This window comes from Charadrius vociferus, unplaced genomic scaffold (genome assembly GCF_000708025.1).
Source record: "Charadrius vociferus isolate BGI_N301 unplaced genomic scaffold, ASM70802v2 scaffold141, whole genome shotgun sequence".
In the NCBI taxonomy this organism is placed as follows: Eukaryota; Metazoa; Chordata; class Aves; order Charadriiformes; family Charadriidae; genus Charadrius; species Charadrius vociferus.
In genome coordinates this window covers 1,129,096-1,154,189 of record NW_009647743.1, presented here as the reverse complement: position 1 = coordinate 1,154,189, position 25,094 = coordinate 1,129,096, and the positions used below count along the sequence as shown (strand labels likewise).

At 39.9% G+C, this 25,094-nt stretch overlaps 1 protein-coding gene across 1 annotated transcript; it reads left to right on the top strand.

Annotated features, from left to right (window-relative positions):
• The first annotated feature begins 1,290 nt into the window (after positions 1-1,290).
• On the top strand, positions 1,291-20,027 carry NEIL3 (nei endonuclease VIII-like 3 (E. coli)). Its single transcript, XM_009882020.1, has 10 exons — positions 1,291-1,365; positions 1,747-1,862; positions 6,829-6,963; positions 8,157-8,370; positions 9,583-9,657; positions 12,205-12,371; positions 14,569-14,738; positions 16,014-16,398; positions 18,283-18,457; positions 19,845-20,027. Exons 1-10 carry the CDS (start codon positions 1,291-1,293, stop codon positions 20,025-20,027), a joined length of 1,695 nt encoding a protein of 564 aa, XP_009880322.1.
• The last annotated feature ends 5,067 nt before the right edge of the window (positions 20,028-25,094 follow it).

Sequence of the window (25,094 nt, the reverse complement as noted above, 5' to 3'; positions counted from 1 at the left end):
CTGAGTGGTTTAAAAGTAAAACACACCTTGTTGCACACCAACTTACTTTAATACTTTTATTGGAAGGGATGAACTGTATACAGGAAAGGCAAAGTAGATGGTGTTGATGTTATGCAAAAAATATTTGTATTTTTCTACTTGACAGAATAATAACCATAAAACCCTATAAATGTATATCATTTCAAGGTAATAATACAGTGGGAGATTGTATAAAGAGTAGCTCGGAAATTTCACTAAATAGCTGGAGCCTTGCTGATTTGCCAGAGCCGCTTTAATGCGTATTTGCTTTGCAATTGTGTCATGTTTGCTTTGCAATTGAGGATTGTGATTGAAGCACTGGTACGCATATCTGTGCCTCGCAGTTAGGGCTCTGATGACGCTGAATGTACTGCTTGCAGGTTTCAGCAGGTTCTGGGGACCTTGAGGTGCTTGTCAGGGGGGACCTTGGCAGGCTGAGTAAAATGGGCTGGCGGAAACTTAAATGCCGTGTTTGCAGGACTTGCGGAGTCCTGTGCTTGGAACAGAATAATGTCATGCAATGGCACAGGCCTGGCTGCTGGTCTGATGGAGTCCAAGTCCCAGTGTACCCTTCCAAGGAAGAGGGCCAGCCCCACAGTGGGCAATGCTAACGACGGTGCAGGCTGAGGAGAGTGACTCTTGTCTCCGTTCAGCACTTGCAAGGCTGCATCTGGATTACTGTGTCTGGTTTTTGACTGCCTGGTAGGAAAAGGATAATAATGTACTAGAGTGATTCCTCTGGTGTGATTAGCAGGCTGAAGCATGGGGTATGCAAGGAGAAGCTGATAGAACTGGGGTTGTATTGCTCACTTCACCTCCCTAAAAGGAAGGTATGGAGAAGACAGAGCTAGTCTCTTGTCAGGGGCGCACAGTAGGATGCGAGGCAACAACAGGAGCAATTCTGATTAGGTATTAGGAAAATTTTTGCACTGTGACAATAGTGAAGCCCTGGAACAAGGGCCTAGAGAGACAGGAGTCTCCATCCCTGGAGCTATTCTGAAGCTGACTGGACAAGGCCCTGGGCTGCCTGACCTCAGTCAGTCCTGCTTTGGGCAGGTGTTCGGGCCAGATAACTCGGAGAGGTCCCTCATAATTTCAGTGGAGTTTCACGTGCTAAGCAAGAAAAGATTATTGCGTCAATCTCACAGTTATCTTTTTCTTGTCTTCTAGTAGTGTTCCACCTGCTGTTCAACATCTTCTGAGATTAGACTTTCAACTAGTAGAAAGGGAGAAATCTCTGTGGGCTTAGTGGAGGCTTTTCTGTAGGGCACCATGCCCTATGTGAAACACTGCAAGCATATTATTATCTTGGACAGAGACTCCAGCAAGAGGCATTTTGAGAAGGATGTAGGTCTGCAAATAGCTGAACTGACACTTTGACAAGTATTTAATATTCAAACTATACCTGTTTAGTTTACATCAGCCTGAAACTCTTATTGTGAATTCATGACTTGAAGGAAAAAGCATAAAATACCTTTATAAAAAAGATGCATTGTTTCAATTTGGAAAAAGAATGAGCTAAGTTATGATAGCATTAGCAGTAGTGACTGTCTGCTTCCTGGGTTAATAGTCTCATTGGTTTTGATAGAGCTGCTTAAGGAGAAAAGGTTTAATATTGTCCAAGTTGGAAAATCAGCTCATACGGTTACTTGCTGAATGTGTACTGATACTAAAATCAAAGTAGTATAAATTCTGTTTTAATCTTTGTGTGTGTGTACTCATTTTCAGACAGCTGCAAGTACAGAGGGAACCTCTGGTCATGATTTCCTTGTTGGACATGTTTACAGGGGTGTGGAGACATTGGGAAAGGAACTTTTTATGTATTTTGATCAGAAGGCTTTGAGGTAAGAGGTGAGAAGGTGGCTTCCTTTGCATTCAGATTGTATGTATTTGGGGGATCGTTTTGTTCTTGCTAAGGTCAATTTTTGAGATTTGAAAGCTAGTGTTACCGAGAAACTTCTCAGCAGCCTCTCTGCAGTGCTGGAAATACTGGATATAGTCAGTTCCATTTTCACATAATTTATTGCTTTATTCTTAGTCTAAGAGTGCATGTAAAGGTGTCTGAAAAGGACAGTTATTCCTTGAAATGCTTTATTTCAAACAGGAAATTGCATTTTCTAGGGGCAAAACTTAGAGAAGTGCATGCAGTTATGGGTACTTAGTATCTTCCACTACAAACTGTACTTCCAGTTCCTGGTAACTTTCCTTAAGAAATTTAGACTGCAATTCTGTTCTTAATTTTTAATGATTCAATTGCTCTGATAATAAACTTGTGGAAAAAATTGCCAAACTTAAAAATTCTGTGTGTGTACATTTATGCTCCCTCCCTTCCCTCCCTTCCCTCCCTTCCCTCCCTTCCCTCCCTTCCTTCCCTTCCCTCCCTTGGGAAGTATGGTTTGCAACTTTGCAGATGAGTGCTTTGGGTGTCGTAACTAACTCTTGAAACCGTATCTCCTACACAAATAGTAAAACAGCCAAATCGTTGTTTGTTCATGCTTTGCAGAGCTTATTAGGGGTTTGTTGACACATTTAGGATTTTGTCATATGCTTTAACCCCTTGGACATCATCTTGTTCTAGTCACCAAAGTTGTCTTAGATTCTAGTTTACTTTTTCTTGTTCAAGATGCCTCTGTACTGCAAATAAATCTAACCAAATGCACAGTGTAATGGATTATTAAAAAATCTCTCGTTCTTTATGGTAATTACTATAGAGTACATAAGTAAGACCCTTGTAAGTAATAGGTAAGGCTCGCATTTAATGCTTTTCTTTTGCCCTTCTGCTTGCAACATAGTTCTAATTTTATAAATCTTTGAAGGGGAAAGCAACATCACTTCTACATTTAGTGTAGTCTTTGTCACCTAGTGACGGATCTTGAACAAAGGTGTAAAGTTATGATTTGTGTTCATTTAAAACTGATAATGTCAACAAATACCTTACAATTCCGTGACATATTTTGCCAGCGGCACTGCTGTTATAGGAGGTAGATGGAACTGAAAATGCTTGGCTGCAAGTACAACAGTTTACAGTGGTTGCATGCTGGATAAATACAGGCAGTGATATATTACTAGTTACCTGGGATGATGTGTAGACTGATCTTTGGTAGCAGGGGCCTGCTGGTTATCAGGTAGAGTGCTATATGCTTATTTCTCCTAGTGTTAGAGAAATGTAACTAGTCTTACAAGCATATACCAGTCTTTACATGACAATTGTACAAGTAACTAGTAGGACAGGACTGCGTATGTGTTTAAAGCAACTCATATTTGTGAAGGGTAGGATTACGGTCCTGATCACTTTTTCTTGCTTTGTATTGTGCTTTATTAAATAGACATGGAGAAGAAAAAGCGGTTTTTAAAAAAGAAAAAAAAAAGTCAGTTATAAAGGAAAATAAAAAAAAAAAAAGGCAGGGGAGGTACTGATACAGATGTTAGCCTTTGTAAAATGACTATTGCATGTACTACAAATTGATTGGATAAGCAAAGGAATAAATTGTAGAACAGGAAAACATTGTTTCAGCAAATTCAATTACATTATCAGAAGAAAAAAGGCATCAGTAAGGAATGTGAAGCATTTTGCAAAAGTGCTCTTCAAAGAGAAAGAAAATGTGGCCAAGTTCTACTATGGAAAATCCTTTCTATCCTTTGACCCTGAAAAGTCTTTAATAATTCTTAAGTTTCTAGTCAATGCAGTAACTTATGCTTAATGGAAACAACCTTCAGTTATCGTTTGATAATGAGCTTTTTAAAGTTTCATCAGTTATTGTAGCTGTAGAAACTGTATTTAAGAAGTCCCTTTAGTCATGTCACTTACGTAATTGGAGACGTTGTAGAAGTTATGTACAGGAAAGGTCTCCTCTACACAGGAGGCAGAAGTTACCTATTATCTGATAATGAAGATCTTTATTCTCTTGTTTTAAAAATGTATATTGTGCATCAAAAAAATATTGAGGGGGTGTAGAGGAAGGCTTCAGAAAATGCGTCTTACAGCAGTCTGAGATTGGCTGCCAGGATTGTTATTGGGAGAGGAAATATGGAATACACCTTCAAAGGATGTATTATTTCTTTATTAAAGTTAACTCTCGAATATGGGACTTCCTTGTCATGAGGAGGGTTACTGTTACACAGATTCTCTTTTCTGTATATAGTTGCTCAACATAACAAAACCAGCTTTTCTTGTCTGCTAAGATTACCTGTAAAAAGCTGGTAGTCATGCTGAAATCATGTTAGCCAGACGTGCCTCGTGAAAGACTGGGCCACGAAGGGTTATTAACTCATTTTATGCTCTTGGATTTTCTCAAGTGGGGACTGACTGCCTGGTGGGAGAAGATAACCTGGCCATGAAATCGTTTTATACAGTTTGGCTAGTGCTTGCCTGACTTACAAATGAGGATACTTCTGAAGTGTTGCCGTGTTATGGACAGCAATTAGCAAAGAAAGTTCAGTATATTTGCAATCCACGGTGGGCAGTAGGAGATTGTTTTTTTTTTTTCCAGGAGTACAAATGAGCAATGACACCTTCTCAAGACATTAGTACTTCAACTTTTTGATGTCTGTTTAAACAAGGACATTGAAGTCACTGAAGAAAGTCAAGGTATTTTGGCAAATCTGAGGATTTTTTTTTTTTATTTTGCCTTGAACGTCACTGAAATAATCAATGAAAGTTGAAAATTCTCCGATACTTGTGAGTTGCGTAGAAGAGACTTGCATGGACTGCATGTTTTGCCATGGAAATGATACAGTTATGGGAGAGAGGTTGTCCTGGTTTTAGTATCTGTAGTGTGCTATTAATGTAAACTTGGAGTGATAAACGGTTTAGAAAGGCTTCTGAAAATTGATAATGCACATATGTTTTTGCGTAGCTGAAAATGGACAAAAATATTCTTAGGAAGGAGATAATTATTGACTCCAAATCCCTTAAAGAAAAGGCATCCATTGTTTTGACTGGAAATTACATCTTGGTCCCTGGAACTTGATAATGTGACTTGTCACTATTTTTTACATCTCCATATAATAGTTTGACTGTGCTGCTACTAATCTTTTATTTTTATGGGGAAAAATTTTTTAAATGAAAGCAAATCCTTATATTGTGCAGCGCTAAATAATTCTAAAAGCTCACTTTTTTACTTCAAAACATCAACAAAAAAATCATCAACTCTGACTACTGGCTATCATTGAAGAACAGATCCTAGGTTTAATTAGCATGGCTTTTCTATTTGTAATTAAAATGAGAAGATTTCTGTTTTGCCCTATTTCAGGACATCAAAGGCAATGAAACGCATTGGAGTGACATTTTTTTACATTCAAAAGCCTTAAGAAATTTGCATGTGTAGCGATGACTCAGTTATTTTTTTCTAGTCATGAAGAGACAAGTCCCTAAGGTAGCTAATAGATGGGATTCTTAATGCTCCTTTTAAACAGTGTACTAGAGCTTGGTAAATGAAACCACTAGCTATTAATGGGAATGCTGTTTCTTTTAAAAGAACTTTCTGGAAGCATTTAGTGCATTGCTATTTGGTCACAAAGTGCAACAGTTTGGTTTAAAATGAAATTTGACTAAATTTAAAAGGAAATTTGACTAGTTAAGCCTGTGCAGTACTATTTCTGGCACTTGATAATTGGAAATGACTATTGAAAAATAAAAGTGGCTGAAATAACTGTATCACCTGAACGGACTTGTAAGAAGCGAGTTTTGGAAAGACACAGGTTTTTAAATCTTGAAGAAAAAAATAAAATAAAAAAAAAAGGATAAATGCTGTGAGGAAGTTACATAAAGAGTTGTCTTTAAGATTATGCGTAATGAAGTGTCTTAACCTGTCTGTAAATATGTTAAATGCCTGTCCTTCCAGAAATGTAACAAAGAAGAGGTTAAAAGGAAATATACACCTGATGATGCTTTTCTTTGGTCATTTGTGTAGTTTGATCTGTTAAATATTTTGTAGCTACAAAATAATCACCTATTCTGATATACAATGTGTAGAAGTAGGGCACTCCCTCCGTCTTATGTTTTTTTAGGACTTGAATGTACCAAGTGAATTTGTAATAAATAAAATGTATGAGACTATAGTCAAACTTGTCCTTTGCTCAAGTATACTAGCTCCCTGTAGAACATATTATAAGATGTAAGGCCTCTTAAAGCATTAGTGATCTGTAAAAGGAATGCTTGAAAGAGTCTGTTCCACTCCTTTGCCATCTGTGCATTTTTCACTTTACTTCTTTTATTAATTTTTAATTGACCTGCAGGTTTTGCCTTGGTTGTAGGCAAAGAAAAGCAGAAAACAACATATGGCAGATGTTAATTACTTTGTTTATGGCGATATTGGAAGTAGCTTTGATATGATAACAGTGTTGGCACTGGGAGGACTGAAATCTTTCCTTTCATACCAGGTGACTTCTGCCTGATTTAGCAGAAAATTGTCTGGTAAAGTAGCCTCATTTCTTTCAGCCTCCCTGAGGACTTAAGAACTTATGTTGGAAGACCAATGTGTCAAGCAAAAAAATGTTTTAAGTACGATACACCAGAAAAGTGTGTTACTTAATGATGAGGTTTGACTTCTGTATAATGAATTATTGTGAAGACCATTGGAAAACTGCTGTTTTGCAGTGTTTCTGACTTGGGGAGGGTTCTTCTCTGTGAACTGAGCAGTATGTAAACAAGTAGGTTGTTGCCGTATTACTCTTAATGACTAGAATGAATGTATGTACATACTGACTTGGTTAGGCAAGAATAGTTCATAACTTCAAAAAATAGACTAGTGTAATGCTTGGAAACATTGTTAAGATAAAATACCCATACAAACTCTCTTTCTCTCAAAGGATTCACTTCGGTATGAACGGTTCCATGCGCATTAATCCTGATGGAAGCAAAGACAGAAATGGAGCACTACCAGTTTTGGAGATACAGCTTACAGAGGACACTGTTTGTTTTTTTGAGGTGACAGTAGAGTATAGGTAAAGCAGAAATTAACCCACTTAAAACACAGCTTAGTTTGTTTCTTTTTATAACATTCTTTTAAGAACATAGTGAAAAATCACACACAGTTTGTTAAGAGTTTGGATGAAAGCCATCATAGACACAAAGAAACAAAACACTTTCTAAACATATCATATCTATTCGTATGGTAATTTAATTTTGTTACTTTTGGATCAGTTTACATACAGTTAAAATAGTTCTATGCCATAGTCTCACTAGATAGTGTCAAGACTGGGAATGAAAGTTGGATTTCATTCTGTCCTTAGTTCTGAATACTGAACCCCATTGGTCCTCTAATTTCCACGCAAGTGTCTCTTCCTTAACAAGAATAAGGACCTGCGATGATTACTCGTGTCAAATTTTTATGCTCCCAAGGTTGTGGTGTTAATTTTGTTTTCTTTTTGGAAGCAAATTGATATAATTGTTCTAATTGACATTAAGTGGATGTTTTTGTCCATCAGTACTGTACTTCTTGCTGCTAATAAAAATAACATAGCAAGTTTGAATTTAAAGCTTTTGAGGCTCTTGGGTGAAAAGGAGCATGTAAATTCAAGTAATATATATATGTTCTTATTTAATATTACAAAACATAAAACTGTAAGTAAGCCTGTGACTTCTTGTACTGTATTATTTTCAGACAGTTATGCTTAACCTAATAAAATCAAGTTTCAAGAAAATATATCTTTTATTGTCATGTTGTAACTGCTGGACCATGTAACCATACTGTTAGTTATGTTTGATGGTCCAAACACATGGTCTTTCCATGTTGAAAGTAGCTTCAAGGAGGACCTGGCAATTATTTTTCAAACTAATATGAACAAAATGAGGATGGTTTCTTGTATGTTGGACCAGATGCATGTTCCATGCACAAATCATTGGCCTGGTTTTAGGAGGCGTGGTTAATGTAATTTCTGTGCTTCTTACTGTCACTGATATTTTCATGGTTTCTGTTGTCTGCATATAAAGTTCTATTATCAGGTAGATGTGGTGCTGAGGGACATGGGTTAGTGGTGGGTTTGGCAGTGTGAGGTTAATGGTTGGACTTGATGATGTTAAAAGTCCCTTCCAACCTAGACCATTCTATGAGTATACTGTCATGTGTTGTTTTTAAAACCATACTGCTATATTAGCATATAATAAAAATAAATCTTAATGTATTTTGCTCTTCTAGAAATGCAGCTGAGAGTGAGCAGAAAGTGAGAATGATGGAAAGCTTGGATGTCTGTTCCCCAAAGTTTAGCTTCTTAAGAGCAGAAAGTGAGATTAAGCAGCAGCAAACGCGCATGTTGTGTGATGTGTTACTGGATCAAGCAGTATTACCTGGAGTGGGAAATATCATAAAAAATGAAGCACTGTTTGACAGTGGTCTTCATCCAGCTGTTAAGGTGGGTGAAATGTCTCAAGATTGTTTTTAACACCACCAAAGTATTAGGAATGTAAATACACATTTATATAATGTTTTGTCATCATCTTACCTTTGTTTTATCATCTGTCATTTCTTAAGTTATTCTAAGACACTAAATTAATGCCTTATCATAGATATTTGTCATGGCATTCCTTGGAACCCGTTGCTGCTAATCCTGCCTCAGAGTAGACGTATTTTGCAGAGCGAAGCTTTCTCTCTTACAACTTGAAACCTCTTCTTAGTAGGGAATTCATTTAACTTTCAAATCCAGACTTTCTCTGGCATCCTGTTGTGCTACCATTAAATTGTCAGCCTAGAAATAAAGGAAAGTGAAGAGTGCTCAGGTTTCCTTTGATCAGTTACTACCCAAAATAGTTTATGAGGTAGAGTTGATTATTTTTGTGGCTGCTTTGTCCACTTCCCATCCTGCTAGCTGGCATCATTTGCTTTTCTGCCATTGTTTACTGCACTTTTTTTGGTCTACCATACATACTTCTGATCCTCAAGCGTGCATCTCCAATGTTGGTTGAAAAGAAGTCTGATGTTTGCAAAACAGATCGAGATGACATAGAATGTAAAGAAAAGCTGCTGAAGATAGTAACTGAAAGGGGTTTTTTAAATGTAATATTTCTGAAAGTTCTTCATAAGATCAGTCTGGATTTTAATTGCATCTGCCACGTGAGCTGGCAGAGTAAAGAAAAATGTGACTTAAAATTTTGAGTTATTAACAAAAATGTACTTGATTGATACGTGTTTCGAATTGTGGTGCCTTTGGCTCAAGTATTCTTCCTGAAGATCTCTCATAGGAAAGAGCCTCTGATGATAGATGGGCTGTATCTTAATCCATGAGGAAATTAAGCAGCAACTAAAAGTTGTTAACTCCACGTGATTCCTGTGGTCAGGAACTCTTAGAGGAAGACAACTGAAATTTTTACTTCATGTTTTTCATGGATGTGGCAAAGTACATTGCTTGGTATTCAGACAGTGAGTTTGTGTAGTGTAGAATGTGAAAATGTGCTGTTTTACTGAGATGGTGTATATATATAATGTGAAGTCAGAGAATTATCATAACAGGAGGGAATGCAATTCCACATCAGCTGAGGGCCTTCCAAGTACCCCTGCGTTATAGGTCTTTCTGCTGTTGTCCCTTAGCATCGTAATAGTCTAAAAATCATTCTTCTCTTTCTTATAGGTTTGCCAACTGACAGATGTGCATATATGTCACTTGGTGAAAATGACGCGTGATTTTACCCTGCTTTTTTATAAGGTATTGGGACATGTTTCTGAGAAACCTCCAAAACTTGAGTGCGGCATCTTAGCTGTATGTGATCATCTAGTGAAAGCAGCAGAACGATACAACAGGGCGAGTGTTTCTGTGAACAGGAATGTTGGTTTGTGTGCTCTTTGTTAATTGTGAATTGTCAAATGATGGAAAGGTAGGGGAGCGTAGACTGTAAGAATGTGCACAGCTTGGCCCAGATGCAGCAGAAGAGTTTGACAGATGCTGCATGAGACCCAGTTCACTTCTGCTGTGCACGAGCTGTACTGTCACTTGATGTAGGTTAAGCACACGCTTATGTGTAAGACAACATAAAGGTCAAGCTGGGAACTAGAGACTGCCTCCAGGGGAGGACGAAGGTAATTCATGTGGCTTCTTTTATGAAACTTGATATAGCAAGTATATTCATTTGACTAAATAGATTCTAACCTCGAACAACTTTTTTTTTTTTTTCCTCCTAAGTGGTAGAACGTTTGTGGTTGCTACAGTGAATTAAATTCCAGCTTCTCCCTGCTGCCATAATTTCAGTAGGATTTCATTTGTTCCCCTGTAAACTCTATAATTTCTGGCTGCTCTTTAGCTTTCCAAAATAGAAAAAGAGAGAATTTGACCTATTTCTTGTGTGTTTTTCTTTAAGCTGCGTGCAGAGAAATGAACAGCAGCAGTGAAATTCTTGTCTGTTTCTCCTGATATTCGTGAAAGGCAAGGAGCTAGTGCTGCTAAAAATTCTTTTTTTTGGTAGACGAGGAGGAGGGCACCTAACTGTCCTAATACTGTCTTTCAATCATAAAGGCTAAAAGTGTAATTTGTCTAATAGTCTGCTTAAATGTCTACTTTCCGCCAAGCCACTGAAGAGTAGTTTAGCCTGTTGGCTGGGGAAACCTTTTCATTCTCCAAACTTCATAGTGAAGCCTACCAGTAAAGTGATAGCATCCACTTCTGCAACAACTATAATACTGGGAGATTTAAATGTGTCACGGGCTTTTAGACTGACAATAAACAAAGTAGTTAAACTTTCTGTAGCTCAGTTTAGCTGTTTCCAAAACTTCTATAATCTATACTTAGCAAGTATTCACCAGTCAAGGGCTTTTAAAGGAGAGCTACCCCTGGCCCTAAGTCTCTCTAAAGTAAAACCAGAATGAGAATAGGTTAGTACGAGGGGTATTGTTTGATCATTTGTAATAACATCTTACAGATGCAAAGGTAAGGAATCTTGATCGTGTAAAAAGCTGTTGCTTTTGTCTGTTTTTCAAATAACTGTATGGGAAGAAACTGCTAATAAACTAATTGTAAACCTTGAGGAGAAAGCAAACTGCTTGCAAATACTCATGCAAATACATATTAGTAATTCCTTCTGATTGAATTACTAGATTGTAACGGCAAAAGCATTCTCATTCAGAGAGGCTGGTGAATAAAAGCGCAAGCGGAAGCAAATATGCTGTGCTCAGAGACACCTGTATTTTGGGAAAACTCCAAGGATCTTCATGCACTACGGAGCCAGAGCTATTGAAGCCTGCCAGAGCTGGGCTGGTGTTGCTGTGCCAGCTGTGGTGTCGTCTGAACTGTGCCCAAGGCACTGCGGTTGTAGCGCAGAAACTCATGTGCCTCTGCAGTCTTGGCTGCATCTCCGCTGGGCGTTTCTTGTTTGTTTCTTGGTTTTGGTGTTGGATTCTTTTTTCTGCCAGTTTTAGCTGGGGTATGTCTATGCTGACTCCGTGTGAATTGTCTCATGGAATATATCTGCTTGTCAGCGCTCTGGAGGCTCTTTAGGTCACTGTGCCCTTTGGGCTCGTACTGTACTTCATTTAATAGGACTTTCTGCCAGCATCTGGGGAGCTTGCCGTAGTGCCAAGTGGCTTTCATGAGCCAACTTCTCTGGCATGGCCAGTGCAAAGATGAAGCTGAGCAGCTTTACTGCGCACTACCCAACTCCTACAGAATCTCTGGAATATTTCTGCATTGCGCAGCTCTCTAGGTTTTGGGAAAGCTGATTAACCCAGGTTGTACCGTCAGGTCTGAGCTGGCTCTGTGGTGTGGGTTTTGGTTGTTTTGAGGGAAAGTGGTGTTTGTTTTGTGTTGTATGTTTGTTTGTTTTATTTTGGTTTTCTATGCTGCATTGATTGGAGCTTATCAGCTCTTTAAGAACAGTCCTGCAGGGCCAAGGTCAAAGAGGACTGGTGCTGAATCAGAGTCAGCTGGTCCAGCTGAACTCAGGAGGTCCCTAGCACATACTTGCTTGCACCATGCTAGTATGTGTGGTGGTTGGTTTTTTTTTTTTTTGTCATGTGTCTTTTATTTCATTATGTGGAGAATTCCAGATGATATTATACCCAATTTAAAGTAAATTCTTTTATGAAAAGAACGTGAAATGCAGATAATAACCCTTATGAGTGTGCCTTAAATATCGTTACATAGTTGTTGAGCTGTCAGTTTATGTAGTTTTTTTTTATTTTTAGCCTCATTTGAACTATGGAGGGACTGACATAAAATTTATATTGGGTCTCTAACTTGGGTTTTAAACACGTTCTGTTTTAGTGCCGCAAAACTGGGTCTCCACTCTACAAACACTACAAAGTATACAGGCGCCCAACCTGTGGTCAGTGTGATGGGAAGATCACTGTGTGTCGTTTAGGAGAGAATAACAGGATGACTTACTTCTGCTCTCGATGTCAGAAGGTGGATCCCCAGCTTGTCAATGTTAGGTATGACGGTAACTTTATACCACTTTAAAGCATTGCTGTCCTGAAAGCGCTGTTACAGTAAGAGGATGTCGCTTCTCAAGTAGAATGGATCCTTGTGCTTTTTATATCTAAATTCACTTGACTTTGCAAAAGAAAAATGGTTTGGCCATTGGTATTTAAAAATGGTTAAAAGCTTTGATTCTTTGATACTATATTTTTTTCAAAGGCCCCATCTGTTACAAAGTAGCTATTACTCTAATCAAATGTAGGAATTACAAAACAATCTGCGTGCTCAGAATGATTCACTGTTTCTGGAAAAATTGCTCCTTGTTCTTGGTGTTATCAATTTAACAGGCTGGGATGTTTAAACACAGCTGAGTCGAATGGCATAGGATGGTAGGAATTTCTGTGTCTCTTTCTTTTCATAGGATAGCCCTTTCAGTCCTGGAATGTCTAGATAGTTTTCCATCTATGTATTTTTGTTCTGGTTGTGGAGTTGCTCTGAGGATAACTAAAACTTCAGTAAATTCAGAGTGCAGCAAATACTGTAGGGCTTAGGACTTTTTTTTTTTTTTTTTTTCCTTCCTCCTTATCGGATTTGGAAAGCTTTTACTACAGGTATGCCACAGAGACACTTTAAGTTCCACATAAGTTGTGCTAGCAGCAGCTTTCCTCCTTTTATTTTACAAAAGCCCAAAACGCATTTGATATTATAACGGGTCAAAAGGTAAAAGTTCCAAAAGCACCTTATTCAGACTCTTACATACCCTAAGTTACTCTTGAAAATTTTCATCTGAGGTTTCAGAATCTTGCTTTTTTATTCTGAGCTCTGTCAATTGAATAAAAGATACTGCTTAGCTTTGAAAATTTTGCCTTCATTAGTGTGTGTGTGTGTATATATATTTTATTTTATTTTTTTAGATAAGACTTACAGAACACACAAATCCCTCTCCCACCTCCAGCCTTCTTTCAAGATTCAGATGGCTGAAGGGATTTTGGTTAAAGCTTAAAAATCGCCTTTGAGTACAGATCAAATATAGAAAATTCCAGCATGGAAGATAAATATTTCACATGCTGATAACCCCAATCTGCTGTATTTTCAGAGAGATAAGAATAAGTGTTGTTCAGAAGGGTAAGAAGACAGCAGTGTTCTGTTGAGTCAGACAACTAGAAAATGATGCAAGGAAGAAAAATGTTTTTGTCTCACTGTTCTAGAACAAGTAGCAGTTTGGTGTTTTGTTGATACTGGGTTGTTGGGTGTGGGGTTTTTTGGTTTGTTTTGTTTTTTTTAAACAACTAATTAAAACGTTTTTCAGTGAAAAACATGGTAATAGTAGCTATAAAATAAAAAGGTGTTTTGATGTGCTGTCCTCATACCAATGGTCAGGTCTTTGTGTTCTATTGTTCTGTTTTCTATTAAGCAGTAACTGTTACCAAATAGAAGTATCTTTGGCTCAAGTGGTTTATCTGCCATTCCAAGCTTCTCACATTTGAAGGCTGAAAGAAGCTCCTGTGATCAGACTGGCTTGCTACAGATTGTAAACTAAAATTTAACCCAGTCGTTCTTGTGTCAAGTCAAGTAGCTTATGATTTTGCTCAACTGAAAAATGAAGAAAATAGGCAGTGTAAGCTACCTCATCAAATTCAAATGTACCTTGTATCTTTAAAATATGCTCTTCCAGTTCTGTTGGCTATTAGGGTAACAAAGTGGTCTAAAGGGTACCATTTAAATGAAAGCAAAAAAAAATTGTTTGCTAGATTGTGTGACTTTCTGTAGTTCGGCTTGTGAACAGTTCTTCATCCAGTAATGCATTTGTTAGTAAGCGTTCTGTGCGAGGGATGGGGGAAAGTACTGAAAAAGTCTCCCTTTCTCGCCAAGTTTATTGCTGCGGTACTTGAAAATGGCAGGGAATTTGAGAGAGGCTGGGGCATTGTGCTGGACAGTACATCAGTTAATTATTAACTTTCTGTCTGTTTTTGTTTAAATATTTTTACTTGTATTACTTCTGCAGCATGAGGAAAGGTTTGCCCTTGAGGTAAAGGGGGAAAAAAAAATAATAATCAAACTCTTAACCATGACATGCTGTCCAAGCTATGATAGGCAGGCATAACACTGTGCTGCTTGTTCTCTAGCCCTGTGCCTCCCCGCGCATAGTGGTGTAAGGCAATTTGTAGAAGAAACGTCACAAAAGACTAACATCATTCTTTTGTTTCACAGCAAACTGCCAGCTAGAAATAGCCTAATTGGCTGGGCATGTGGCAGGGGGTCATGTTCTAATGAACACGTAGCTCAGAAATCTGAAGAGGAGTGGACGTGTATGCACTGTACCCTAATAAACAAGCCTTCTGCTGAAATCTGTGATGCCTGTTTGACTTCAAGGCCTGAAGGTATTGAAAGGTTGTCTGGAACCTCTGCTGGAAATGGGGGGAGGATGGTAGTTTTGTTGCAGTTTTTAAGACTATAGAACTGTAGAAGTGTCTTGCTGTGAATCGTATTTATATTAACTTTAGCTAAATTAAAGTCAGATTTTGAGGAAATCTTGCACAGGCAATCATGGGAACTGTCTTGTCTTAAACCCTAAAAGTGTCTTGTCTTCCACCTTTGTGTGCAGGTGAGATTTTACAGACAAGCCTCTGCAGTGACCCTCTGTTTTTACTGGGGCAAGGTGCGAGACAACACACCATTCTTTCAGCTCTCCTTAAAATCAGTAGAAGCTCGCAGCATATGTCTGATTGAGAAATCGCCAGGGGGGCAGAAAAGTAATCATCATTCTTGCTTGTGGAAAAAAGCAGTATATTTTGGTACCCTCTCCAAAATTATGTCAGGTTTCTCATGGAGTAGTTTTTTGTTGGGATTGGGTTTTTGGTTAGTGTAGTTACAGCTACTTGACAAAGATGGCACATAGGGAGCCCGTAAAGTTTTTCTTTACACCCTTTTCTCAGGAAAGATTACCTACAGACTCCTTATTTATTAAACTGGCATTAATAAATTATGCCCACTCTTTAGGAATGATTACTGCCCACTAGGCAGGCCTGTGATTCTGTGAAGAAACATACTGTTGTTTATGTCAGGGTATAAATGCAAAGTAACTGTCTGAACTGCTTGCTTCTGAAGACTCTCACAGTAAGGGATCGATAAGTTTGGAGGTGCAGAGTGTTTGGAAAGTACGGGAACCCTGAAAGCACTAGAAAACCCAACAAATGAATATTCCTTTTCGTGCCACTAGTAAAACAATACTTAAAAAATGGAGAATGTGTTGCTGCTGGAGGTACCATACCCTGCAGTCTCCCAGTGCTGGGGTTATAAAAGGTTATTTTGACAAATTTAAATATTTTAATCCCTATATTTGGGCCGAATTCAGTTTTGTATGGTTAATTCTCCAATAGCTTTCATTTACAGAGTACTATTCACATCTGGTCCTATTCAAGCAATACTAACATTGTCTCAAAACACGTGTTGTATGTGACTCCAAAAGCGCATGAGCTTTTTTATTGTAAGAAATTTGGTACTCCATCTAATCGGTGACAGGTTCTGAGATCTTCCAAGATGGTATGGTAAATTTACCCTTTCACTCTCTGTATGATGACTTATAAACACAGATCAGAAATATGATGTATCACTCTACACAGATGGATTATAACCAATAACTTATTTTTCCCTAGTTCCAAAGACACAGAATGTTGAAGATTCTGGAGCCTTTAACGTAAACTTAATGAAGTACCCTTGTAATGAATTTGGAAAACCAAGCACAGAAATAAAGATCAATAGGAAAGCTGCATTTGGAACTACAACTCTTGTCTTAACAGATCTTGGTAACAAAGCTGTTCTGGGAAATGATACCCAAATATCCGATGGACAATCTCAGTGTGTTGCTCCAAAAAGCAATATTAATCAAATCCAAAACAATGTCGGCCAGTCAGGGGGAAGCAGAGACAAGGATTGTACAATGGCTTTGTCCTCTCAGCAGCCTCTCGCTTTCAAACACATACAGAAGAAACAGAAAACTGATCGTCTGCCTTCTGTTCACCAAAATAACATAGCAATGAGGTATGTATTCTAAAATGTAAACAAGTCTTTTTGTAATCCCATAAACCAACTTTATCCCTGAAGATTAATGGAATACTGTGCTGTTGGGTTCAGACACTGTTGTCTTTGGATTTCTGCCAGGGGTAATTTATTCTTGGGTAACTAAAATTACACTCAGGTTTCAAAAGCGGTGAATGACCTAGGCTGTCACTGGAAGAGTCCCGATTTTGGCATCTGGCCAGTACTGCTGTTGATGGTTCAGCTGTTCCCATGGAATAGCACAGTATAGCTCTAACAGGTCAACGACCACCCTTCTACCGAAGGAGCTGTCTGATCTTAGCACTGTAGTTGCCATCTGCTTAGAGATTTTGAAGTCACTGTGAGAGACGACAAAAGGAAAGTAGCTGAATGAATATATTCTTATTAAAGTTATTTGTCAATCAGCCTTTTTTAACATTCTTCCATGATACCAAGCTCTGTACAGCTACCTCAATGTACGTCCCATCCCTGTTTTCTCTTAACTTTCCTCCCCATCCTATATGCAACTACTTCAACGCTCTACCTGTCCTGAATTTTTATTTACACAGCCCTATTCAGACACATCCATTGCCTAGTTCAGAGAAATGTGAGAACCTATTAGGGCTGTCAAGGAAAGGTTGGGCAGACATACACAACAGTAATGGGAGTGCAAGGGAGATGTCGCTTCCAGTGGGAAATTATGCAGGCTTAATGTGAAATAGTAACAATGTGCTGCAAAATTCTTGCCTATGTGTCTGTTCTGAAATACAGAAATTATTTATTGCACTGTTGAAGCATCAGGTTTGAGGCAGGATCTCGCTGGCTAGCCTGGTTAGGCTCTGTGAATATACTTACTCCTTGCTGCCGCGGTAGAGGACTAAAGAGAACTGAGGATGTAGGCAGAGTAATTGAGAATACAGGGGAGTGCAAAGAAGAAATGAGACAGTATCAATCACGGTAACAGGTAGTTGCAGCAAGTCATCAACTTAAACATTTAAAAAAACCCCAAAACTAAACCCAAAAAACTTCGTAACAAAAACCAACAAAAACTTGTTGGTTTTCTTTTTCTTTTGTTTTAATGAGGTGTTGGAAGAAAACTGCTGATGTCTTCAGGACTACAATCTTCCAGACATAAAAGAGAACATGAAATTCCTAAGCTGACAACTTAACAAGAATGAATTAATTACTCTTATTTTTTCACTAAGGTTTCATCACTGCTCTTCTGCTCTGTAAATATAGTGGACAGGTACATTGCAGAGTATTAATCTTTCTCGTGTTGCCGTTTTTTAAATAAAGCCTTATATATTGCATTCAGATAATCTATGACTATCTCAAGCATGAGGAAGAAAGAAAGAAACTTTATCCCATTCGGAGAACACTGTTCCACCCTCTCAGCTGGATTACTTCTTGTCAGAATATGATTTAGAGCATTACTGTGATGTTTTAGTGAAGAGGGTCGGGGTCTGTTCTGTGAAGCTCACACATACCTTCAACCTGGAGTACTTGCTTGGCATTGATCTTTTCCCCACTGAGAGCAGAATACTCTTTTAGAATATGTTGGAATTTGGGGTGAGCAGTATAATAGCAGTGGTAATATTTGTAGATTAATTTGAGTACCTTGAAATAATTTAAAACATGGGCTGATGCTGGGGAAAACTGGTATAATACCTGCAAGGAAAGCACACGGTGTTGTCTGTTCACTGCTAGGACTCACTCAGCTTCAAAGGCGCAGTAGGGTGTGCTGGAGAAGTAAGTTCTCTGTCTGTCATAGTGTGTAAAAGTACGCTGGGCGAGCTGTTGTAGTGGTAGGAGAGGGTTCTTTGTCTGGGGTGGTGGTAATCTCTTGAACAGTACGCGGGACTCTCATTTGGTAACCTGTCATTCCAGCGCACCTCGAGCCAATATGACGGATGATACTCGCTTGTTGAGCACGGGCCATCCTCGCTGCAGTAAACACGGCCGTCTCTGCAGCCTGAGAGTCGTGAGAAAGGACGGAGAAAACAAGGGCAGGCAGTTTTATACCTGTCCTCTACCCAGAGAAACCCAGTGTGACTACTTTCAAGTACGTATAAGACTTTAGGGCCGGTTTTCTAATAAGCACTTGTTCCTGCAGCCTCTTTGCCCCAGTAATCTAATCGTGGACAGATATGGGCCATTTAAAGTTTGAGGTAATTTTAAATACTTTTGCACACTGAATTGAGACTAAGAACATAACAGTAGTTATAAACGGACAGTTTTAGTTACCTCTCTCAGTGCTGAGAAGGCACCTCCTGTGCAGGTGCTCTTAATCTGCTTCCGTGTGATGTAAAGCAGCCACATAGCAGACACGTGGGTTTGAAGGGACTTGTACAAGTTGTTTAGTTCAGCCAATTGCTTGAAGAATACTATGAAAATCTCTAGTTGTCAGCCACGATTCGGTCTAGCCAAAATCTTGAAAACATCCAAGGACGAGGATTCTGTCACCTGCGCGGGCAGCTGCTCCCACTGATGCACCAGTACCTAACCCAACCTTCTAACTGGTGCCACTGCTCCTTGCTGTGGATGAACGTGACTGAGAAGAGTTTGACTCAGTCACCTACCACCAGCTACTTCATAGATGAACTCAAGACAGTAATCACAGAATCACGTACTGGTGAGGGTTGGAAGGGCCCTCTGGAGCTCCCCCATCCCACCCCCGCCAGAACAGGGGCACCTCCAGCAGTGGCACAGGACGGCGTCCAGGCGGGTTTGGGATGGCTCCAGAGGGGGAGACTCCCCCCCCTCTCTGGGCAGCCTGTGCCACTGCTCTGCCGCCCTCACAGCAGAGAAGGCCCTCCTCAGGTGGAGATGGAACTGCCCACGGTCACGTTTGTGCCCGTTCCCTCTTGTCCTGTCGCTGGGCACCACTGAAAAAAGCCTGTTCCCATCCCCCTGGCACCTCCCTTTAAGGATTTGTAAGCGTTGATAAGATTCCCCCTCCGTCTTCTTTTCTCTAGACTAAAGAGCCCCACGGCCCTCAGCCTTTCTCCATAGGAGAGATGTTCCAATCCCCTAATCATCTTCGTTGCCCTTTGCTGGACCCTCTCCAGCAGTTCCCTGTCTTTCTTGACCCGGGGAGCCCAGACCTGGACACAGCACTCCAGATGTGGCCTCCCCAGGGCAGAGCAGAGGGGGAGGAGGACCTCCCTCGACCTGCTGGCCACACTCTGCTTGATGACTGTAGTGCCTTAATTTGAAGAAAACTATGTGTTAACATCAATTCACGTTGCAGCAGTTAAAGTGTGTGCAGTTGTAATTAATGTTAAACAAAAATATACAGTCAATGATCATAAAAGAGATCGAATTAACTACTAGAAAGAGTTTCTTCTGGGGCCTCCCTGTTGATCTGTTTCTATTGCCAGTTCTAAAATAAGGAATTCATAGCCATTGCGTGTGCTAAAACTGTGCCTGAGACCTGTTTCTTTTGGCAGTGGGCTGACCTCAGTTTTCCCTTTTGTAACCACGGCAAGCGATGCGTTATGAAGACGGTGTTGAAGATGGGTCCCAATAACGGAAAGAACTTTTTTGTGTGCCCTCTTGGGAAGGAAAAACAGTGCGGCTTCTTCCAGTGGGCAGAAAACGGGCCGGGTGTGCAGGTTATTCCTGGATGTTGATGATCTAGTTGTCTGCTCCTTGGGATGCCTTCAGCGCACACAACTTCCCTACTCATCGCTGGTTTGGTTTGCTTTTGTCTCTTCCCCTGTTGACTGGTTAATTAGTAAAATAGCGCCACCAATGTAAAGAACTGCCGATTTAGAAAGAGTAATTATATAGTCCTATAAAAAGTAACCAGTGCTTGTATGCTGTGTAGTATTTTGACGTAAACATCTACCTTGCAATATATTGTGACATACTGTTGTATTTCTAATAAAAAAATTGAACTGTTTTCTTTTTTTTATGTAAACATCACTGAAGTTTGACAGCACTGCGTACTTTCAAGTGTATGTTATCTATAAAATGGATACCTTAATCTAAATTAGTATTTTAAATTGGTAGACTTTTCCATCAGTGTAAATGTGTATTTAATAAAAGTGAATAAAAAGTCAGTATACTTTTTTTTTTTTAATACCACTTCATGCATTATTTCCTCAGAGCTTAAAATGGAACAGCAATGGACTATATGCTTTGAGTGCCACCAGAGATGAATGTGTGACCTCGCTAGATTTGGAAAGCGAAGGCCAAAACTGCCCTAAAATTATTAACATGGCTCTCCAGTTTTCTTAATTACATATTTTAAATCCAGGTCTTAACATTTTGTTCTAGTTGACTATGGAACTTTTTATCCCAAATCAATGTGTAATGCATAATAAAACCGTACCTCTCAGGTGGTTAAAACTCAGTTTGCGTTTGCTTGTCTCGCCGCTCTTAGATGAAGCAAAGGGCAAAGTAATAGAAAATGTGAAGCCACCGAATGTGAGGTAAAGCAGGAACAGCCTTCTTCAAATCTTCGGAGCGTGGACTCTAGATAACAAGGAACTAATGAAGATACGGCCATGGCTTCAGGAATTCCTGAATTGCAGTCAGTTTTTAAAGAACATACTGGGAAGTAGTTTTGCTTCTCACCAAAAATGTGTGAGATGAAACAGGTTTAAAAGCTTCTGTAAATGGTCCTTCAGTCTATGTTAATACTTCAGAATAATTGTGTCATTTCGGAGGGCTAATGGCTTCTTTTTCTCGGTTTTGGGGTTTTTTTGGGGGGGGTGGGGGAGCGGAAAAGGAGGAAGGACTGCTTAATTCTCCTGTGAAAGTTGTGGAACTTCAGCCCAGTTTAAATCTTCATGCCACAGTGCAAGTAAAACCGATTAATTCTTGTCCGAACAGACACAAACTCAAAGGTTTTGTTCTTCCTCTTTTTGGGAGCCTTTGAAATCTTAAAACTTCCCTTATGTGAAGGAAATCTTTTCTAATCAGATTATAGAAACTGTAATCCTGGCGTTGCTCAATGGTCTCTTTCCAAAGAATATCTATCTTTCCCAAATCCTCTTATTTAAAGCAGGGTACAGAACTCCCCTGAGAACCACACGAGCTACTTCCCGGGGTGAAGCCTGACTTTGCATCGATACGATGGCCCTGTGAGCTTGTGCTTACACGTCTAAATCTTCCAAACTGCTCTCTAACCAGGTCCTCGCTTGTATTTATACAACCGATAGCTGCGATAAAGTGTGATTATTTTTAAATTGTACATGCTTTTGGATGTCTTGCGGAGGGACAAATCTTCAACAGTTCAGCTAAACGTGAAAAATCAAGAAGAAATACAACCGCTTCTCATCACTTGTCTTCAACAAGTGTGAAGATCTCACCGAAGCTGGAAGTTAAATGACTTTTTCCAACTTTGACACTTCAAAGACACCAGTAGGGCTGCTATGTCTTTTTTGTCTTCGCAACCAGAGAAGAAGTGAGTGTCTGTTTACATATAGCACATACAAGTTTTAAAATATAAACTGCTTTTATTAGCTACTGTGATCACTTCCCTTTTCCTGTTCTTATATTTCTGGAGTGTGTTGTATATTCTTTAAAAATAAAGTGCGTAAGCAATATGGAAGGTTAACCTGGACAGTGGAACAGTGATGTACAAAGTGCATTTACCCCCTGAGGATGCAAAATCTGCATTCTTTATTGAAATGAGTATTATGTCCCGCTTAAACTAAGGACTAAACTAAGGAAAAGTGTTTAAAGTACAGTATTTTGTCCTGATAGTTTACAAAAGTGTTTATTTTTTTTCACATTGATTTATCTTTTACAGCGCAAGTGATGGAACACGCTTATTTCAGATTGGTCTCTGACTTACACGTTTTCATGGCTGTGTTGCGCGCCATCAGCTGCGAAGGCTAAAAAGGACAACAGAGCCTGAGTCAAAAGAGGGAACTGTCTATCCCCAACATTTTTGGTCATTTATATTCCTCATGAAAGCCAATGTAAATAGGTTTTAAGAAACGGCAGCCCTTTGTAAAGGGCTCGGGGTTCTGGCGCAGAGTTGGTGCTTTAACCCGTACCCCCACGCAGGCAGTGTCCGCAGGAGGCTCACATGCGCTCCTCCAACAGAACGCACTCGCACCAAAGGGCTGAGGGCAGGTCTGTCGTAAAAAGGAGTCTGCGGGTAAAGCTGACTTCTAAGAATTCTTAGAATTTTCAGGGAGCTTTTTTAGAGATTAACATTACAAAGTGATAGCGTGACTCATAATAGAAACCTGTCTTTCACCTTATGCAGAAAACACTTTTTCTGGTTTTATACACCACAAAGCCAACATCATAAAGCTCTCTGAACACAGCCGAGATGCTACGTAGAACCATTTTTAGGGGATCAAATGAAGGTCACACAAGTTTGGGCTGGAGCTCCCAGCATAAGAAGGACACGGAGCTGTTGGAGCAGGTCCAGAGGAGGCCATGAAAATGATCTGGGGGCTGGAGCCCCTCTGCTGGGAGGAGAGGCTGGGAGAGCTGGGGGGGTTCAGCCTGGAGAAGAGAAGGCTCCAGGGAGACCTCAGAGCCCCTTCCAGTGCCTAAAGGGGCTCCAGGAGAGCTGGGGAGGGACTCTTGAGCGGGGGGAGCCGTAGGATGAGGGGGAATGGTTTTAAACTGAAGGAGGGGAGATTCAGATGAGATATTAGGAAGAAATTCTTTATGGTGAGGGTGGTGATCCCCTGGGGCAGGTTGCCCCGAGAAGCTGTGGCTGCCCCATCCCTGGAGGGGTTCAAGGCCAGGTTGGACGGGGCTTGGAGCAACCTGGGCTGGGGGGAGGTGGCCCTGCCCCGGGCAGGGGGGGGCACTGGATGGGCTTTATTGTCCCTTCTAACCCAAACCATTTGATGATTCTATGACTCTTAAGTTGTGAAGTAAAAATTTTAAACCTAGAAAATGCTTATGCCGTACCTGGTTTCTGCTGTACGGGAGTACTTTAGTTACTATTACAGTTTAAGTAAGTTTCGGCAGAGTGTATCTTTCACTTTGAAAGTAACATTTATTTTCCAATTTGTGACATTCAGGTTAGAATCAACAGATTTTATGCCCGGTTTCATGCCTTTATACCCTTATTTAAAGTACTTTTATAACCAGCTATTTGTTACAGACAGACAGACATTTTTCTTTAATCTATACGTGCACAACTGCCGTTTGATGGCGATACGAATTCAGCAAATAGATCGAGGGCTGAAGCGATGCTCTTGTCTCAGTAATTCACGGGAGAAATGAATTTACACCCAAAATGTGCACTCAAATGACTATGTCACAGCTGTGACTACAGCCCTTTACAATTCTACAACTATTTGTCCATCCACCTCCCTGTGCAAAGCAGTGCTCGTCCTCCCTCCTTTGGCTGGGACGGGATCCATGCGTAAGAGCAGGTTGGGTTGAGAGGGGAAGCAGATGATACCATCCTTTCCTTAATCCCCGTGCCAATGTTCAGCGTTGGCGGCTGAGCACCTTTCACGTGGAATCAAAAGGTATCACAAAGCCTTTCGTATGCTTCATGGCCGCTGTGGAACAGAACAGAAATATTTACTGTTGTAGCAGCACAACTTCTCCACGTTGTGTTTGTGTAAAACTGAATTCTCTAATTAAAGCAACTATTTTTTTTTTTTTTCCCCCCCATAAATGACTCAGGACGACTATAAGGAGGTTAATGCAGTATCAGACGCTAAGAGGGGCAGCAACAACATACAGCAAGTTCACAATCAGGACAGAGGGGTTCGGGAAGTTACCTTAGAAATGTCTGTGTCTTTGTCAGAGATACACAACTGCTGAAAAGGAATTAGAAGGCAAAAAGAGTACGTAATCACACTGAAAAGAAACTCTATAGCCCTGCCATAAAACTAGTCAGGCACACAGATACCACAGCAACTACAGAAGTTTCAGTGATTTGTATTTTGCTAGTTATAACTTGCTTTGATAGACTAGAACAGGAATTATGGAGTTATGGGTTAAAATAGGAGGAGGAAAGAAGTTATGGGACAAAACAGACAGTGGAATTAAGGCAGGGAACTGTAGCGTGCACAAAAGGAGGCAAAAAAAACCAAGAAAAAACAAAAAAAGAGTGGTTTTGTTACTAACCTAAAACTTTACGTAGCAAATCCCGGCGCACCGTGTGATGCCGGCGTGAATGTAATCCATGATGTAGTGCAGTACTGAACGCAGCCCCTGACAACAGTAACCGACTGCAATTCAAACAATACTGAACGCAGCCCCGATAACAATAACCGACTGCAATTCAAACACCCCCCACCCACCCCCTCGCTGCTCTACACAACCTAGGTTTGGGTGTTACCCGGTACACATTAATTTCAAACTCAGTTTAAAGCTTCTGATTCATTGCACAAGATGGGTGAACTTCATTTTTAATTTATTGTTGTATCAATACGTGAAGCACATGAAAAAACTGAAGCACTTGAGCTTTGTTCCCTAAATCTCCAGGAGCCAGATGAAGCCCATCTTCCCTATATCCATTTAGCTGTACCTGTTGTAAAGTCTCCTGAAAACAAGCCGGGATGCCGGACTGACAGCTCTGATGGTAATAAATACCAGAAAAGGCCATTCCTGGGATAGCACTACAAATCAAGCCACTCTCAGCTATTTTGTCAAAAATATTAGTCATTGCGTTAATTGCCAGGTCTCGGGTGACAATCAGCTAGCAGGCTCTGCTGATTGAGCTGAACCTTTTAATGATAGCTCAGGTGATTATAGTCAAT